At 56.4% G+C, this 18,056-nt stretch overlaps 1 protein-coding gene across 3 annotated transcripts in view; it reads left to right on the top strand.

The window, feature by feature from the left end:
* The first annotated feature begins 2,566 nt into the window (after positions 1 to 2,566).
* Positions 2,567 to 18,056, top strand: part of LOC123757847 (lachesin) — a 58,739-nt gene continuing 43,249 nt past the window's right edge. For all 3 annotated transcript variants that reach the window (XM_069338642.1, XM_069338644.1, XM_069338643.1), the window contains exons 1-2: positions 2,567 to 2,764; positions 13,491 to 13,637. In XM_069338642.1, coding sequence (XP_069194743.1) covers positions 2,707 to 2,764; positions 13,491 to 13,637 — 205 coding nt within the window. In that variant the 5' untranslated portion in view covers positions 2,567 to 2,706. The remainder of the gene's footprint in view (positions 2,765 to 13,490; positions 13,638 to 18,056) is intronic.

Here is an 18,056-nt window from a genome sequence, read left to right on the forward strand (position 1 = left end):
ACTCACCTACCAGTGCTTACCTAAACAGTAACTACTGGGGGGGAGTAAAAGCCCCCCTACCCCCCCACCCCCCTCTAGTGGCCCTCGCCTGCGGTACATTTGAACTTTCCTGACCATCAAATTCCTTGTCGATTCCGTCCTTAAAGATGCGGATGATGGAGGTGGCCTCCACAACTTCTTCTTTTCCCCGTGCATTCCTTCTTGTTAACCCCCCGTACAGGACACGAGTACTTCCTTACATTTCCTCATCTCGTGTAATTTTTCCAGCCTTCGCCTGCGGCTCCTTGTCCTGCTTTCTCCCTCTTAAAAGACGCATTACAGGTAAAGGTGTTACAAGCATACGGTGAAGATGTGCTATATAGTATTTTATCTGTAATCTTCCCCGGGATGTTATCTTGTGCATCATTGTTTTGACAAGTCCAGGCGAAATGAGGATCATATCTTGATAGTCCTCTAAATGTCATTTTTCTCACTCAGTTATTTACTGAACATATATTAGTAATTAGTGGTCTTATTAGTAGTAAGCAGCAGTAGCCGTAATAATGTGTTATTATCAGTATTCAAATTTCTACCATTTGTGTGCAACAGATTACACCAGGCCAGCTGCTGGTGCTGCAGGGGAACATATAATTATATAATTTACTTTATATAATTATATATATACTATATATAATTTACAGTATATAATACTGTAAATATTCAAAGGCAACGAATTAACATACTTTATATTTATTGCTCGGACATGAGAGGCGACACTGGAAAAGGGGTCGTAAAGATGGACAAGAAGGGGGGGAGGGATGAGAACTGAGAGGGGGAACACAGGTGAGGACATGAGAGAAAGTAGTAGACGAAGGGAGAGGGAGAGACGGAGAGACGGAGAGACGGAGAGAGGGAGAAAGAAACACAGCGTCATAGACAACCAAAGACTGGGACATAGAGAGAGCCGCGTGTGCTGGGAGCGGCTCTGGCACCAGCCAGGGTAGACAGAGCTGAGAGACGGGAACACCGGACGGTAATGGACGCACCTTGGGCCAGATTGTTGGCTTCTGACACTTTGACAAGTTGGGTCGGCCGTGTCGCTATCGTTCCGTCCCCCCCAGCCCGCAGTTCCGTCCCCCCGGCCCGCAGTTCCGTCTCCCCGGCCCGCAGTTCCGTCCCCTGGCCCGCAGTTCCGTCCCCCCCGGCCCGCAGTTCCGTCCCCTGGCCCGCAGTTCCGTCCCCCCCGGCCAGCAGTTCCGTCCCCCCGGCCAGCAGTTCCGTCCCCCCGGCCCGCAGTTCCGTCTCCCCGGCTCGCAGTTCCGTCCCCCCGGCCCACAGTTCCGTCTCCCCGGCCCGCAGTTCCGTCCCCCCGGCCCACAGTTCCGTCCCCCCGGCCCACAGTTCCGTCCCCCCGGCCAGCAGTTCCGTCCCCCTGGCCCACAGTTCCGTCCCCCCGGCCCGCAGTTCCGTCCCCCCGGCCCACAGTTCCGTCCCCCCGGCCCGCAGTTCCGTCCCCCCCGGCCAGCAGTTCCGTCCCCCCGGCCCACAGTTCCGTCCCCCCGGCCCGCAGTTCCGTCCCCCCGGCCCACAGTTCCGTCCCCCCCCGGCCAGCAGTTCCGTCCCCCCGGCCCACAGTTCCGTCCCCCCGGCCCGCAGTTCCGTCCCCCCGGCCCACAGTTCCGTCCCCCCGGCCCGCAGTTCCGTCCCCCCCGGCCAGCAGTTCCGTCCCCCCGGCCCACAGTTCCGTCCCCCCGGCCCGCAGTTCCGTCCCCCCGGCCCGCAGTTCCGTCCCCCCCCGGCCAGCAGTTCCGTCCCCCCGGCCCGCAGTTCCGTCCCCCCAGCCAGCAGTTCCGTCCCCCCGGCCAGCAGTTCCGTCCTCCCCGGCCCGCAGTTCCGTCCCCCCCCCCGGCCCACAGTTCCGTCCCCCCCCCCGGCCCACAGTTCCGTCCCCCCGGCCCACAGTTCCGTCCCCCCGGCCCGCAGTTCCGTCCCCCCGGCCCGCAGTTCCGCCCCCCCGGCCCACAGTTCCGTCCCCCCGGCCCGCAGTTCCGTCCCCCCCCCCCCCCCGGCCCACAGTTCCGTCCCCCCGGCCAGCAGTTCCGTCCCCCCGGCCCGCAGTTCCGTCCCCCCGGCCCGCAGCTCCGTCCCCCCGGCCCGCAGTTCCGTTCCTCAGATCATGAAAGTCTAACTAACATTCTTTTGAAAGGCGAAGAGCAAGGATCTGTAGTATATAAATGGATGAAAAGGCATAACAAAGTGGATACGAAAATGGTGATGGATATATCCATATATCACCATGAAAATACGAATCAGTGGATACAAACTGGCTCACCTAAGATGATTTCTTGAAAGAGGTTGCCAGGTAACACGATAGTATTTGGGTAGTAAAGAATGTCAAGTTTAGCTTAGTCAAATAAACCACTGCATCCTCTTGGACATTAACATAGGGAACAGACCTTCAGTTCCCACTGGTATACGGTCTCTCTCTCTCTCTCTCTCTCTCTCTCTCTCTCTCTCTCTCTCTCTCTCTCTCTCTCTCTCTCTCTCTCTGATGAGCCACTGCTTCACCCGGTGCAGGTGGCGTGGGTGCAGGTGGAGACGCAGACCATCTTGACCATCCACACGTCAGTGATCACCAGGAACCCTCGGGTGGGCCTCAGCCACGAGGGCCACACCGTCTACCGCCTCCACCTCAAGGAGGTGACGGAGGCCGACCGCGGCTACTACATGTGTCAGATCAACACCGACCCCATGATCAACCAGAAAGGCTTCCTCCAGGTGGTGGGTGAGTGTCCTCCAGGTGGTGGGTGAGTGTCCTCCAGGTGGTGGGTGAGTGTCCTCCAGGTGGTGGGTGAGTGTCCTCCAGGTGGTGGGTGAGTGTCCTCCAGGTGGTGGGTGAGTGTCCTCCAGGTGGTGGGTGAGTGTCCTCCAGGTGGTGGGTGAGTGTCCTCCAGGTGGTGGGTGAGTGTCCTCCAGGTGGTGGGTGAGTGTCCTCCAGGTGGTGGGTGAGTGTCCTCCAGGTGGTGGGTGAGTGTCCTCCAGGTGGTGGGTGAGTGTCCTCCAGGTGGTGGGTGAGTGTCCTCCAGGTGGTGGGTGAGTGTCCTCCAGGTGGTGGGTGAGTGTCCTCCAGGTGGTGGGTGAGTGTCCTCCAGGTGGTGGGTGAGTGTCCTCTAGGTGGTGGGTGAGTGTCCTCCAGGTGGTGGGTGAGTGTCCTCCAGGTGGTGGGTGAGTGTCCTCCAGGTGGTGGGTGAGTGTCCTCCAGGTGGTGGGTGAGTGTCCTCCAGGTGGTGGGTGAGTGTCCTCCAGGTGGTGGGTGAGTGTCCTCCAGGTGGTGGGTGAGTGTCCTCCAGGTGGTGGGTGAGTGTCCTCCCAGGTGGTGGGTGAGTGTCCTCCAGGTGGTGGGTGAGTGTCCTCCAGGTGGTGGGTGAGTGTCCTCCAGGTGGTGGGTGAGTGTCCTCCAGGTGGTGGGTGAGTGTCCTCCAGGTGGTGGGTGAGTGTCCTCCAGGTGGTGGGTGAGTGTCCTCCAGGTGGTGGGTGAGTGTCCTCCAGGTGGTGGGTGAGTGTCCTCCAGGTGGTGGGTGAGTGTCCTCCAGGTGGTGGGTGAGTGTCCTCCAGGTGGTGGGTGAGTGTCCTCCAGGTGGTGGGTGAGTGTCCTCCAGGTGGTGGGTGAGTGTCCTCCAGGTGGTGGGTGAGTGTCCTCTAGGTGGTGGGTGAGTGTCCTCCAGGTGGTGGGTGAGTGTCCTCCAGGTGGTGGGTGAGTGTCCTCCAGGTGGTGGGTGAGTGTCCTCCAGGTGGTGGGTGAGTGTCCTCCAGGTGGTGGGTGAGTGTCATCTAGGTGGTGAGTGAGTGTCCTCCAGGTGGTGGGTGAGTGTCCTCCAGGTGGTGGGTGAGTGTCGTGCAGGTGGTGGGTGAGTGTCCTCCAGGTGGTGGGTGAGTGTCCTCCAGGTGGTGGGTGAGTGTCCTCCAGGTGGTGGGTGAGTGTCATCCAGGTGGTGGGTCAGTGTCCTCCAGGTGGTGGGTGAGTGTCCTCTAGGTGGTGGGTGAGTGTCCTCCAGGTGGTGGGTGAGTGTCATCTAGGTGGTGGGTGAGTGTCCTCCAGGTGGTGGGTGAGTGTCCTCCAGGTGGTGGGTGAGTGTCCTCCAGGTGGTGGGTGAGTGTCCTCCAGGTGGTGGGTGAGTGTCCTCCAGGTGGTGGGTGAGTGTCCCCCAGGTGGTGGGTGAGTGTCCTCCAGGTGGTGGGTGAGTGTCCTCCAGGTGGTGGGTGAGTGTCCTCCAGGTGGTGGGTGAGTGTCCTCCAGGTGGCGGGTGAGTGTCCTCCAGGTGGTGGGTGAGTGTCCTCCAGGTGGTGGGTGAGTGTCCTCCAGGTGGTGGGTGAGTGTCCTCCAGGTGGGGGGTGAGTGTCCTCCAGGTGGTGGGTGAGTGTCCTCCAGGTGGTGGGTGAGTGTCCTCCAGGTGGTGGGTGAGTGTCCTCCAGGTGGTGGGTGAGTGTCCTCCAGGTGGTGGGTGAGTGTCCTCCAGGTGGTGGGTGAGTGTCCTCCAGGTGGTGGGTGAGTGTCCTCCAGGTGGTGGGTGAGTGTCCTCCAGGTGGTGGGTGAGTGTCCTCTAGGTGGTGGGTGAGTGTCCTCCAGGTGGTGGGTGAGTGTCCTCCAGGTGGTGGGTGAGTGTCCTCCAGGTGGTGGGTGAGTGTCGTGCAGGTGGTGGGTGAGTGTCGTGCAGGTGGTGGGTGAGTGTCCTCCAGGTGGTGGGTGAGTGTCCTCCAGGTGGTGGGTGAGTGTCCTCCAGGTGGTGGGTGAGTGTCCTCCAGGTGGTGGGTGAGTGTCCTCCAGGTGGTGGGTGAGTGTCCTCCAGGTGGTGGGTGAGTGTCCTCCAGGTGGTGGGTGAGTGTCCTCCAGGTGGTGGGTGAGTGTCCTCCAGGTGGTGGGTGAGTGTCCTCCAGGTGGTGGGTGAGTGTCCTCCAGGTGGTGGGTGAGTGTCCTCCAGGTGGTGGGTGAGTGTCCTCCAGGTGGTGGGTGAGTGTCCTCCAGGTGGTGGGTGAGTGTCCTCCAGGTGGTGGGTGAGTGTCCTCCAGGTGGTGGGTGAGTGTCCTCCAGGTGGTGGGTGAGTGTCCTCCAGGTGGTGGGTGAGTGTCCTCCAGGTGGTGGGTGAGTGTCCTCCAGGTGGTGGGTGAGTGTCCTCCAGGTGGTGGGTGAGTGTCCTCCAGGTGGTGGGTGAGTGTCCTCCAGGTGGTGGGTGAGTGTCCTCCAGGTGGTGGGTGAGTGTCCTCCAGGTGGTGGGTGAGTGTCCTCCAGGTGGTGGGTGAGTGTCCTCCAGGTGGTGGGTGAGTGTCCTCCAGGTGGTGGGTGAGTGTCCTCCAGGTGGTGGGTGAGTGTCCTCCAGGTGGTGGGTGAGTGTCCTCCAGGTGGTGGGTGAGTGTCCTCCAGGTGGTGGGTGAGTGTCCTCCAGGTGGTGGGTGAGTGTCCTCCAGGTGGTGGGTGAGTGTCCTCCAGGTGGTGGGTGAGTGTCCTCCAGGTGGTGGGTGAGTGTCCTCCAGGTGGTGGGTGAGTGTCCTCCAGGTGGTGGGTGAGTGTCCTCCAGGTGGTGGGTGAGTGTCCTCCAGGTGGTGGGTGAGTGTCCTCCAGGTGGTGGGTGAGTGTCCTCCAGGTGGTGGGTGAGTGTCCTCCAGGTGGTGGGTGAGTGTCCTCCAGGTGGTGGGTGAGTGTCCTCCAGGTGGTGGGTGAGTGTCCTCCAGGTGGTGGGTGAGTGTCCTCCAGGTGGTGGGTGAGTGTCCTCCAGGTGGTGGGTGAGTGTCCTCCAGGTGGTGGGTGAGTGTCCTCCAGGTGGTGGGTGAGTGTCCTCCAGGTGGTGGGTGAGTGTCCTCCAGGTGGTGGGTGAGTGTCCTCCAGGTGGTGGGTGAGTGTCCTCCAGGTGGTGGGTGAGTGTCCTCCAGGTGGTGGGTGAGTGTCCTCCAGGTGGTGGGTGAGTGTCCTCCAGGTGGTGGGTGAGTGTCCTCCAGGTGGTGGGTGAGTGTCCTCCAGGTGGTGGGTGAGTGTCCTCTAGGTGGTGGGTGAGTGTCCTCCAGGTGGTGGGTGAGTGTCCTCCAGGTGGTGGGTGAGTGTCCTCCAGGTGGTGGGTGAGTGTCCTGCCAGGTGGTGGGTGAGTGTCGTGCAGGTGGTGGGTGAGTGTCGTGCAGGTGGTGGGTGAGTGTCCTCCAGGTGGTGGGTGAGTGTCCTCCAGGTGGTGGGTGAGTGTCCTCCAGGTGGTGGGTGAGTGTCCTCCAGGTGGTGGGTGAGTGTCCTCCAGGTGGTGTGGGTGAGTGTCCTCCAGGTGGTGTGGGTGAGTGTCCTCCAGGTGGTGTGGGTGAGTGTCCCCCAGGTGGTGGGTGAGTGTCCCCCAGGTGGTGGGTGAGTGTCCTCCAGGTGGTGGGTGAGTGTCCTCCCCAGGTGGTGGGTGAGTGTCCTCCAGGTGGTGGTGAGTGTCCTCTAGGTGGTGGGTGAGTGTCCTCCAGGTGGTTGTGGGTGAGTGTCCTCCAGGTGGTGGGTGGAGTGTCCCCCAGGTGGTGGGTGAGTGTCCTCCAGGTGGTGGGTGAGTGTCCTCCTAGGTGGTGGGTGAGTGTCCTCCAGGTGGTGGGTGAGTGTCCTCCAGGTGGTGGGTGAGTGTCCTCCAGGTGGTGGGTGAGTGTCCTCCAGGTGGTGGGTGAGTGTCCTCCAGGTGGTGGGTGAGTGTCCTCCAGGGTGGTGGGTGAGTGTCCTCCAGGTGGTGGGTGAGTGTCCTCCAGGTGGTGGGTGAGTGTCCCCAGGTGGTGGGTGAGTGTCCTCCAGGTGGTGGTGAGTGTCCTCCAGGTGGTGGGTGAGTGTCCTCCAGGTGGTGGGTGAGTGTCCTCCAGGTGGTGGGTGAGTGTCCTCCAGGTGGTGGGTGAGTGTCCTCCAGGTGGTGGGTGAGTGTCCTCCAGGTGGTGGGTGAGTGTCCTCCAGGTGGTGGGTGAGTGTCCTCCAGGTGGTGGGTGAGTGTCCTCCAGGTGGTGGGTGAGTGTCCTCCAGGTGGTGGGTGAGTGTCCTCCAGGTGGTGGGTGAGTGTCCTCCAGGTGGTGGGTGAGTGTCCTCCAGGTGGTGGGTGAGTGTCCTCCAGGTGGTGGGTGAGTGTCCTCCAGGTGGTGGGTGAGTGTCCTCCAGGTGGTGGGTGAGTGTCCTCCAGGTGGTGGGTGAGTGTCCTCCAGGTGGTGGGTGAGTGTCCTCCAGGTGGTGGGTGAGTGTCCTCTAGGTGGTGGGTGAGTGTCCTCCAGGTGGTGGGTGAGTGTCCTCCAGGTGGTGGGTGAGTGTCCTCCAGGTGGTGGGTGAGTGTCCTGCAGGTGGTGGGTGAGTGTCGTGCAGGTGGTGGGTGAGTGTCGTGCAGGTGGTGGGTGAGTGTCCTCCAGGTGGTGGGTGAGTGTCCTCCAGGTGGTGGGTGAGTGTCCTCCAGGTGGTGGGTGAGTGTCCTACCAGGTGGTGGGTGAGTGTCCTCCAGGTGGTGGGGGAGTGTCCTCCAGGTGGTGGGTGAGTGTCCTCAGGTGGTGGGTGGAGTGTCCTCCAGTGGTGGGTGAGTGTCCTCCAGGTGGTGGGTGAGTGTCCTCCAGGTGGTGGGTGAGTGTCCTCCTAGGTGGTGGGGTGAGTTGTCCTCCAGTGGTGGGTGAGTGTCCTCCAGGTGTGTGGGTGAGTGTCCTCCAGGTGGTGGGTGAGTGTCCTCCAGGTGGTGGGTGAGTGTCCTCCAGGTGTGGGTGAGTGTCCTCCAGGTGGGTGGGGAGTGTCCTCCAGGTGGTGGGTGAGTGTCCTCCAGGTGGTGGGTTGAGTGTCCCCAGGTGGTGGGTGAGTGTCCTCCAGGTGGTGGGTGAGTGTCCTCCAGGTGGTGGGTGAGGTGCCTCCAGGTGGTGGGTGAGTGTCCTCAGGTGGTGGGTGAGTGTCTCCAGGTGGTGGGTGAGTGTCCTCCAGGTGGTGGGTGAGGTGTCCTCCAGGTGGTGGGTGAGTGTCCTCCAGGTGGTGGGTGAGTGTCCTCCAGTGGTGGGTGAGTGTCCTCCAGGTGGGGGTGAGTGTCCTCCAGGTGGTGGGTGAGTGTCCTCCAGGTGGTGGGTGAGTGTCCTCCAGGTGGTGGGTGAGTGTCCTCCAGGTGGTGGGTGAGTGTCCTCCAGGTGGTGGGTGAGTGTCCTCCAGGTGGTGGGTGAGTGTCCTCCAGGTGGTGGGTGAGTGTCCTCCAGGTGGTGGGTGAGTGTCCTCTAGGTGGTGGGTGAGTGTCCTCCAGGTGGTGGGTGAGTGTCCTCCAGGTGGTGGGTGAGTGTCCTCCAGGTGGTGGGTGAGTGTCCTCTAGGTGGTGGGTGAGTGTCCTCCAGGTGGTGGGTGAGTGTCCTCCAGGTGGTGGGTGAGTGTCCTCCAGGTGGTGGGTGAGTGTCCTCTAGGTGGTGGGTGAGTGTCCTCCAGGTGGTGGGTGAGTGTCATCTAGGTGGTGGGTGAGTGTCATCCAGGTGGTGGGTGAGTGTCCTCCAGGTGGTGGGTGAGTGTCCTCCAGGTGGTGGGTGAGTGTCCTCCAGGTGGTGGGTGAGTGTCCTCCAGGTGGTGGGTGAGTGTCCTCCAGGTGGTGGGTGAGTGTCCTCCAGGTGGTGGGTGAGTGTCATCCAGGTGGTGGGTCAGTGTCCTCCAGGTGGTGGGTGAGTGTCCTCCAGGTGGTGGGTGAGTGTCATCTAGGTGGTGGGTGAGTGTCCTCCAGGTGGTGGGTGAGTGTCCTCCAGGTGGTGGGTGAGTGTCCTCCAGGTGGTGGGTGAGTGTCCTCCAGGTGGTGGGTGAGTGTCCTCCAGGTGGTGGGTGAGTGTCCTCCAGGTGGTGGGTGAGTGTCCTCCAGGTGGTGGGTGAGTGTCCTCCAGGTGGTGGGTGAGTGTCCTCCAGGTGGTGGGTGAGTGTCCTCCAGGTGGTGGGTGAGTGTCCTCCAGGTGGTGGGTGAGTGTCCTCCAGGTGGTGGGTGAGTGTCCTCCAGGTGGTGGGTGAGTGTCCTCCAGGTGGTGGGTGAGTGTCCTCCAGGTGGTGGGTGAGTGTCCTCCAGGTGGTGGGTGAGTGTCCTCCAGGTGGTGGGTGAGTGTCCTCCAGGTGGTGGGTGAGTGTCCTCCAGGTGGTGGGTGAGTGTCCTCCAGGTGGTGGGTGAGTGTCCTCCAGGTGGTGGGTGAGTGTCCTCCAGGTGGTGGGTGAGTGTCCTCCAGGTGGTGGGTGAGTGTCGTGCAGGTGGTGGGTGAGTGTCGTGCAGGTGGTGGGTGAGTGTCCTCCAGGTGGTGGGTGAGTGTCCTCCAGGTGGTGGGTGAGTGTCCTCCAGGTGGTGGGTGAGTGTCCTCCAGGTGGTGTGGGTGAGTGTCCTCCAGGTGGTGTGGGTGAGTGTCCCCCAGGTGGTGGGTGAGTGTCCTCCAGGTGGTGTGGGTGAGTGTCCCCCAGGTGGTGGGTGAGTGTCCTCCAGGTGGTGGGTGAGTGTCCCCAGGTGGTGGGTGAGTGTCCCCAGGTGGTGTGGGTGAGTGTCCTCCAGGTGGTGGGTGAGTGTCCTCCAGGTGGTGTGGGTGAGTGTCCTCCAGGTGGTGTGGGTGAGTGTCCCCCAGGTGGTGGGTGAGTGTCCCCCAGGTGGTGGGTGAGTGTCCTCCAGGTGGTGGGTGAGTGTCCTCCAGGTGGTGGGTGAGTGTCGTGCAGGTGGTGGGTGAGTGTCGTGCAGGTGGTGGGTGAGTGTCGTGCAGGTGGTGGGTGAGTGTCCTCCAGGTGGTGTGGGTGAGTGTCCTCCAGGTGGTGTGGGTGAGTGTCCTCCAGGTGGTGTGGGTGAGTGTCCTCCAGGTGGTGTGGGTGAGTGTCCTCCAGGTGGTGTGGGTGAGTGTCCTCCAGGTGGTGTGGGTGAGTGTCCTCCAGGTGGTGGGTGAGTGTCCTCCAGGTGGTGGGTGAGTGTCCTCCAGGTGGTGGGTGAGTGTCCTCCATGTGGTGGGTGAGTGTCCTCCATGTGGTGGGTGAGTGTCCCCCAGGTGGTGGGTAGGTGTCCCCCAGGTGGTGGGTAGGTGTCCCCCAGGTGGTGTGGGTGAGTGTCCTCCAGGTGGTGTGGGTGAGTGTCCTCCAGGTGGTGGGTGAGTGTCCTCCAGGTGGTGGGTGAGTGTCCCCCAGGTGGTGGGTGAGTGTCCTCCAGGTGGTGGGTGAGTGTCCTCCAGGTGGTGGGTGAGTGTCCTCCAGGTGGTGGGTGAGTGTCCTCCAGGTGGTGGGTGAGTGTCCTCCAGGTGGTGTGGGTGAGTGTCCTCCAGGTGGTGTGGGTGAGTGTCCTCCAGGTGGTGGGTGAGTGTCCTCCAGGTGATGGGTGAGTGTCCTCCAGGTGGTGGGTGAGTGTCCTCCAGGTGGTGTGGGTGAGTGTCCTCCAGGTGGTGGGTGAGTGTCCTCCAGGTGGTGTGGGTGAGTGTCCTCCAGGTGGTGTGGGTGAGTGTCCTCCAGGTGGTGGGTGAGTGTCCTCCAGGTGGTGGGTGAGTGTCCTCCAGGTGGTGGGTGAGTGTCCTCCAGGTGGTGGGTGAGTGTCCTCCAGGTGATGGGTGAGTGTCCTCCAGGTGATGGGTGAGTGTCCTCCAGGTGATGGGTGAGTGTCCTCCAGGTGGTGGGTGAGTGTCCTCCAGGTGGTGGGTGAGTGTCCTCCAGGTGGTGGGTGAGTGTCCTCCAGGTGGTGTGGGTGAGTGTCCTCCAGGTGGTGGGTGAGTGTCCTCCAGGTGGTGGGTGAGTGTCCTCCAGGTGGTGGGTGAGTGTCCTCCAGGTGGTGGGTGAGTGTCCTCCAGGTGGTGGGTGAGTGTCCTCCAGGTGATGGGTGAGTGTCCTCCAGGTGATGGGTGAGTGTCCTCCAGGTGGTGGGTGAGTGTCCTCCAGGTGGTGGGTGAGTGTCCTCCAGGTGGTGGGTGAGTGTCCTCCAGGTGGTGTGGGTGAGTGTCCTCCAGGTGGTGGGTGAGTGTCCTCCAGGTGGTGGGTGAGTGTCTTCCAGGTGGTGTGGGTGAGTGTCCTCCAGGTGGTGTGGGTGAGTGTCCTCCAGGTGGTGTGGGTGAGTGTCCTCCAGGTGGTGGGTGAGTGTCCTCCAGGTGGTGGGTGAGTGTCCTCCAGGTGGTGTGGGTGAGTGTCCTCCAGGTGGTGGGTGAGTGTCCTCCAGGTGGTGGGTGAGTGTCCTCCAGGTGGTGTGGGTGAGTGTCCTCCAGGTGGTGGGTGAGTGTCCTCCAAGTGGTGTGGGTGAGTGTCCTCCAAGTGGTGTGGGTGAGTATCCTCCAGGTGGTGGGTGAGTATCCTCCAGGTGGTGGGTGAGTGTCCTCCAGGTGGTGGGTGAGTGTCCTCCAGGTGGTGGGTGAGTGTCCTCCAGGTGGTGGGTGAGTGTCCTCCAGGTGATGGGTGTTCTCTTAGTGCTGAGTGTTGAGTATAGTAATGGCCTTTAATTTCAAGTTAGCAGGTGATTTGATATTGCGTTGATATAATCAGGTGTTTCCACATCCGCGTATTGATATATACGTAGTGAGAGTACGGCTTACTCTCCCGAGTACTCTAGTAAGCCGTGTACTCTCATCCCCCACGTGAACATAAAGCCACGTGTTGACAACGCTAACGAGGCTCTCACAATAATTACTCACATTAATCTTGGTAATATATAATATTTTCCGCCCCAATATGGCAGTATTGTTTAGAGGTGGTTGAGCACTCTCCAGACGCCATACTCGCTCCATTACCCCACAGTTCGCTCAGGTACTGAAGTTATTACTCTAGTCCAGCACAAGCATCTGGCACTTGAAAAGGATAACTAGGACAAGGAACTGGGATTGGACGGAGGGGAGGAATGGTATCCAACTCCTCAGACCGTCATGGATCGAACGTCGGCCTGCAAAGAAGTGAAACCGTCGCTGTATACCCATCAGTCCATATTGTTGAAGAAGCGGGCCCTGTAGCATAGTGGTCTGCGTTCTTAGCTCACAACCTGGGATCAATCCCGGGCAGGATAGACACGGTGGGCACCTGAATGATGCATGTCCCTGCTTCACCTAATAATAAAATAGGTACCCCTAGAGTTAGGCAAAAGTTGTGGGTTGCCTGCTTAACAAAAAAGGTCAGTAGGTGGCCTAGGAAGGTCTTGATTAATCGATTACACGCTTCCTAACCCTGGCAACGGGAATTATTATTCTTTCAAATACATTCACCTGTTTAAGTAATGTGCGTTGTTGGATACTTGTTGTAGGCATGTGTGTGTGTGTGTGTGTGTGTGTGTGTGTGTGTGTGTGTGTGTGTGTGTGTGTGTGTGTGTGTGTGTGTGTGTGTGTGTGTGTGTGTATAATAAACTACTTACAAATACAATTCTCTGGAAAGAACCGGCATATCATTAATGATGTTCTAGTATAAACAAATATCCTTATTTTGATATTCCTTATTGTGACATAAATAATGCCTCGTGTGGTTAGAATGCTGCTGATTGTTGTGTGGTCACACTGCTCAAGGCGGCTAATGTAAATATTCTTGCATTAATTGACCTAATCATGTTAAAGTGTTCTTCTTCCATTCCATCCCCCACCCCCCGTCCCATCCCCTCCCCCCCCCCCCGTCCCATCCCAAGTCCTTATCCTGACCCCTTCCAGGTATTATATCGTCGTAATTATATTCTCCTTATAGTTCCCTTACCTTTATCTAAGAGTTCAATTTTCAGCCCATCCTCCTGAAGGGGCAGTAATTATAGTAACTATGTCATCCAGAGTACCCATATATATTGATGGACTACCAGTAGTTAACAGTTGTAACACACAGAAATCACACTAACGTGATGCATCAAATGAACAAATCCACAAGGGCCGTGACGAGGATTCGAACCTGCATCCGGGAGCATCCCAGACACTGATTCAGTAAGTTCAGTAGAACTTCGGTTTCAACTCTTTTAACCCTGTCGTAGCTCAGTCGATTAAGGCAGTGTCTGGGATGTTCCCGGACGCAAGTTCGAATCCTCGTCACGGCCCTTGTAAATTTGTTAAGTGTTGTACTTTTAATGTGATAGAAGTCGTAAACAAAATAATGCCAAAAGCTAGCATAAATATTCCTAGGTCTAGTATAGCACATATATGAGCTATATTACACCCAAGACAGCCTGTATTAGGCCTAGGGTTGCTAGGAGTGGTTAGGTTAGATCTTATATTTATGGTTGCCGTTATGAAGGCGTCTCATTTGTCCAAATTCAATAATATTTTTCAATAATATTAATTCAATAATATTCACTAGTTAACTTCTAGATGATTTTTCCCTACATATAGTAAGCAATCTGCTCGAAAGTACCAATAAGATTTTTAGGGGGATGGGCTGGACATTTGTAAATGGTTGTTTCAGAGGATCCTCACGGGTACCACAAGTTCGATCCCACTGTAGTGCATCAGTACTATCTCAGTGGTTGATTGGGCTGATGAACCGGTGCAAATTGTTTTGTATAAATGTCGACATAAATGTGGATATTTTCATAGTGTGTTGACATGCTCTGATGTGGCCGCCTCTTCCTCCCTCCTCTCTCTAGTGCCTCCGGACATCGAGGACACCGCCTGGACGGGTGACCTGGTGGTGCGGGAGGGTACTAACGTCTCACTGGAGTGTCGAGCCAGGGGGTACCCGCCCCCTACAGTTACCTGGCGCAGGGAGGACCCCCACGACCCCACCCATCACTGTAAGTGACCCCATGACCCCCACCCATCACTGTAAGTGACCCCATGACCCCCACCCATCACTGTAAGTGACCCCACGACCCCACCCATCACTGTAAGTGACCCCATGACCCCCACCCATCACTGTAAGTGACCCCCACGACCCCACCCATCACTGTAAGTGACCCCCACGACCCCACCCACCACTGTAAGTGACCCCATGACCCCACCCATCATTGTAAGTGACCCCATGACCCCCACCCATCACTGTAAGTGACCCCACGACCCCACCCATCACTGTAAGTGACCCCATGACCCCACCCATCACTGTAAGTGACCCCATGACCCCACCCATCACTGTAAGTGACCCCACGACCCCACCCATCACTGTAAGTGATCCCATGACCCCACCCATCACTGTAAGTGCTCCCCACGACCCCACCCATCACTGTAAGTGACCCCATGACCCCCACCCATCACTGTAAGTGCTCCCCACGACCCCACCCATCACTGTAAGTGACCCCATGACCCCCACCCATCACTGTAAGTGCTCCCCACGACCCCACCCATCACTGTAAGTGACCCCACGACCCCACCCATCACTGTAAGTGACCCCATGACCCCACCCATCACTGTAAGTGCTCCCCACGACCCCACCCATCACTAAGTGACCCCACGACCCCACCCATCACTGTAAGTGACCCCACGACCCCACCCACCACTGTAAGTGACCCCATGACCCCCACCCATCACTGTAAGTGACCCCACGACCCCACCCATCACTGTAAGTGACCCCCACGACCCCACCCATCACTGTAAGTGCTCCCCACGACCCCACCCATCACTGTAAGTGACCCCACGACCCCCACCCATCACTGTAAGTGCTCCCCACGACCCCACCCATCACTGTAAGTGACCCCATGACCCCCACCCATCACTGTAAGTGACCCCATGACCCCCACCCATCACTGTAAATGACCCCCACGACCCCACCCACCACTGTAAGTGACCCCATGACCCCCACCCATCACTGTAAGTGACCCCACCGATCACTGTAAGTGACCCCCACGACCCCACCCATCACTGTAAGTGACCCCACGACCCCACCCATCACTAAGTGACCCCACGACCCCACCCATCACTGTAAGTGACCCCACGACCCCACCCATCACTGTAAGTGACCCCACGACCCCACCCATCACTGTAAGTGACCCCATGACCCCCACCCATCACTGTAAGTGACCCCACCCATCACTGTAAGTGACCCCACGACCCCACCCATCACTGTAAGTGACCCCACGACCCCACCCATCACTGTAAGTGACCCCACGACCCCACCCATCACTGTAAGTGACCCCACGACCCCACCCATCACTGTAAGTGACCCCACGACCCCCACCCACCACTGTAAGCGCGCTGCCTCACCATGCACCATCACCTGCTCCCAAAGCAAGCCACGTAATCCTTACATTTCTGCATGATCTCCCGTCACGAGGGACATCCACGAGCAAGCAAAGAGTCACAATAACGTGGCTAAAGTATGTTGACCAGACCACACACTAGAAGGTGAAGGGACGACGGACCGAAACGTCGTCGTCCCGTCACCTTCTAGTGTGTGGTCTGGTCGACAACCACGAGCTCATATTATTTCCAATAAATTGAAATTGGTTTTAATGCATGTCCATGAGGATGGGATGGCGTAAACATGGGGGTTTCCTTGAGAGTAGTGAATATATAGTCTCACTAAACGTGTATTAAGGTAGAGAGTTAACCAATTTGATGAACACTATACTTGTGATCTTAACAGTGTGTTATCCGTTTGGTAAACATTAGAACATAAGAACAAAGGTAACTGCAGGAGGCCTATTGGCCCATACGAGGCAGCTCCTATTTATAACCACCCAATTCCACTCATATACATGTCCAACCCACGTTTGAAATAATCGAGGGACCCCACCTCCACCATGTTACGCGATACTTGGTTCCACAAATCAACAACCCTGTTACCGAACGAGTATTTACCCAAGTCTTTCCTAAATCTAAACTTATCCAATTTATACCCATTGTTTCGTGTTCTGTCAACTCCTGATCTCAATAGTGTGTGATCTATTTGATAAACACTTAGCATGATCCTCTATAAACCTGAATATCAGCAAAATGCTTTGCTGCTAAATATTTCCACTAACACTGCTCAAGGAAGCCAAATATATCTAAAGAGTTTCGTCTTTGTCCAACCAAAGGGGGGGGGGCCTATAGGGGCCTCGTAGCCTGGTGGATAGCGCGCAGGACTCGTAATTCTGTGGCGCGGGTTCGATTCCCGCACGAGGCAGAAACAAATGGGCAAAGTTTCTTTCACCCTGAATGCCCCTGTTACCTAGCAGTAAATAGGTACCTGGGAGTTAAGTCAGCTGTCACGGGCTGCTTCCTGGGGGTGGAGGCCTGGTCTAGGACCGGGCCGCGGGGACACTAAAGCCCCGAAATCATCTCAAGATAACCTCAAGATAACCACTTGGGTTGGACGGTAGAGCGACGGTCTCGCTTCATGGAGGTTGGCGTTCAATTCCCCGATCGTCCAAGTGGTTGGGAACCATTCCTTTCCCCCCATCCGATCCCAAATCCTTAACGTGACCCCTTCCAAGTGCTATATAGTCGTAATGGCTTGGCGCTTAATTCCCCTGATAGTTCCCTTCCTTTCTTATATATATATGTAGTTTCTAATCCAGATATGAGCCGGGACGCAGCAGCGCGGAGCTTTAGATCTCACTAAATGGCCCATAATCCTTTAGCATGGAAGATCTGGATAATATGTACACTTATGGTTCACCATCTTCACAGAAATGATATTTGAAAATCCATTATATCCTATCATTGTATTTTAGTATTGAATAATAATTCGTAGCCTAGTTTTATATTTTAATATTGAATAATGATAATCATAATTTAATAATAATAATCTTAATTTTGCACAAGAAGCTTTCCTATACTCTCAGAATTAATTACCTATTGCTCTCATAAAGCAATTCCTGACTTGAGAAGATCATAGGATCTGTAGGATATAAAGTGCTGGCAAAAGTGGGTCTACCGTGGGACGTAGACTGATCCTTCACGCCTAAATGTATTCCGGTAAACCTATAAGTTTTTACCTTTACGTACAGTATGATATATTGAGCAGGAAGATGAGCCATTGTCCGTACGTCTTACCCACAACACACACAATAGGCTCAGGAACCTGTGCATCAGTTGTTTGACGATTGAGAGGCGGAACCAAAGAGCCGAATGTCAGCTCTCCGCAAGCACAACTGAGAGCACACACACACACACACATGTGTGTGTGTGTGTGTATATGCGTGTACTCACCTAGTTGTGCTAGCGGGGTTGAGCTTTTGGCTCTTTGGTCCCGCCTCTCGACTTTCAATCAACTGATGTACTGGTTCCTAAGCCTATTGGGCTCTATCATATCTACAGTAGAAACTGTGTATGGAGTCTGTTTCCTCCACACTACTTCCTAGTGCATTCCATTTGTCAACTACTCTGACAGTCAAAAAATTATTAATAATGTCTCTATGGCTCATTTGGGCACTCAATATCCACCTGTGTCCCCTAGTGCGAGTGTCCCTTGTGTTAAATAGGCTGTCTTTGTCTACCTTATCAATTCCTTTGATAATCTTGTATGTGGTGATCATGTACCCCCGAGTTCTTCTATCTTCCACGTCGCTAGAAGACAGAAGAGTTCGGAATTAGGGTTTTTAAGGAGAAGCGATGATGTAAAAGGGTAAAAACTTTTCTGGGATTTTAGAGCGTAGTCGTTGAAAGGGACAGTCTAGAGAGAGAAGAGAAGTGAGTGGAGGAAAGATGTATATAGTGGGGGTGTGTTTGTCTTGACTCCAAGGCGGTGGTGAAGGGTTTATTTCTGGTGGTGGTGGAGAGAATGGTGGTGGTGGTGGTAGTGGTGGTGGTGGTGGAGAGGGAAGTGAAGGAGGTGTGGGGGGGGGGGGGGCAACACTAGCAGTAATACTAGTAGTAGCAGAGTTAGCAGCAGCAGCTGCAAAGGTAATACACTCATTTTAGAACACTGCCTTAAATTAAAGTGATTCTCAACACATTACCAACTAGAACACCGTTCATCTCATGTACAAAGACATACTTGTTTACAAATTAGTTCTTGTCGCTTGTTAACGATGATAATATATATATATATATATATATATATATATATATATATATATATATATATATATATATATATATATATATATATATATATATATATATAGTCACAAGCTGAATCCCTGAGCATATTAGTCATGATATAAGAGAAGATATGCCCAAGTAGAGGGGGAACTGCAAGTGTCGTGAAAGGTTTGAAGCAAGAGGCGAGGGAGAGAGAGAGAGAGAGAGAGAGAGAGAGAGAGAGAGAGAGAGAGAGAGAGAGAGAGAGAGAG

Source organism: Procambarus clarkii, chromosome 40 (genome assembly GCF_040958095.1).
Source record: "Procambarus clarkii isolate CNS0578487 chromosome 40, FALCON_Pclarkii_2.0, whole genome shotgun sequence".
NCBI classification, from domain to species: domain Eukaryota; kingdom Metazoa; phylum Arthropoda; class Malacostraca; order Decapoda; family Cambaridae; genus Procambarus; species Procambarus clarkii.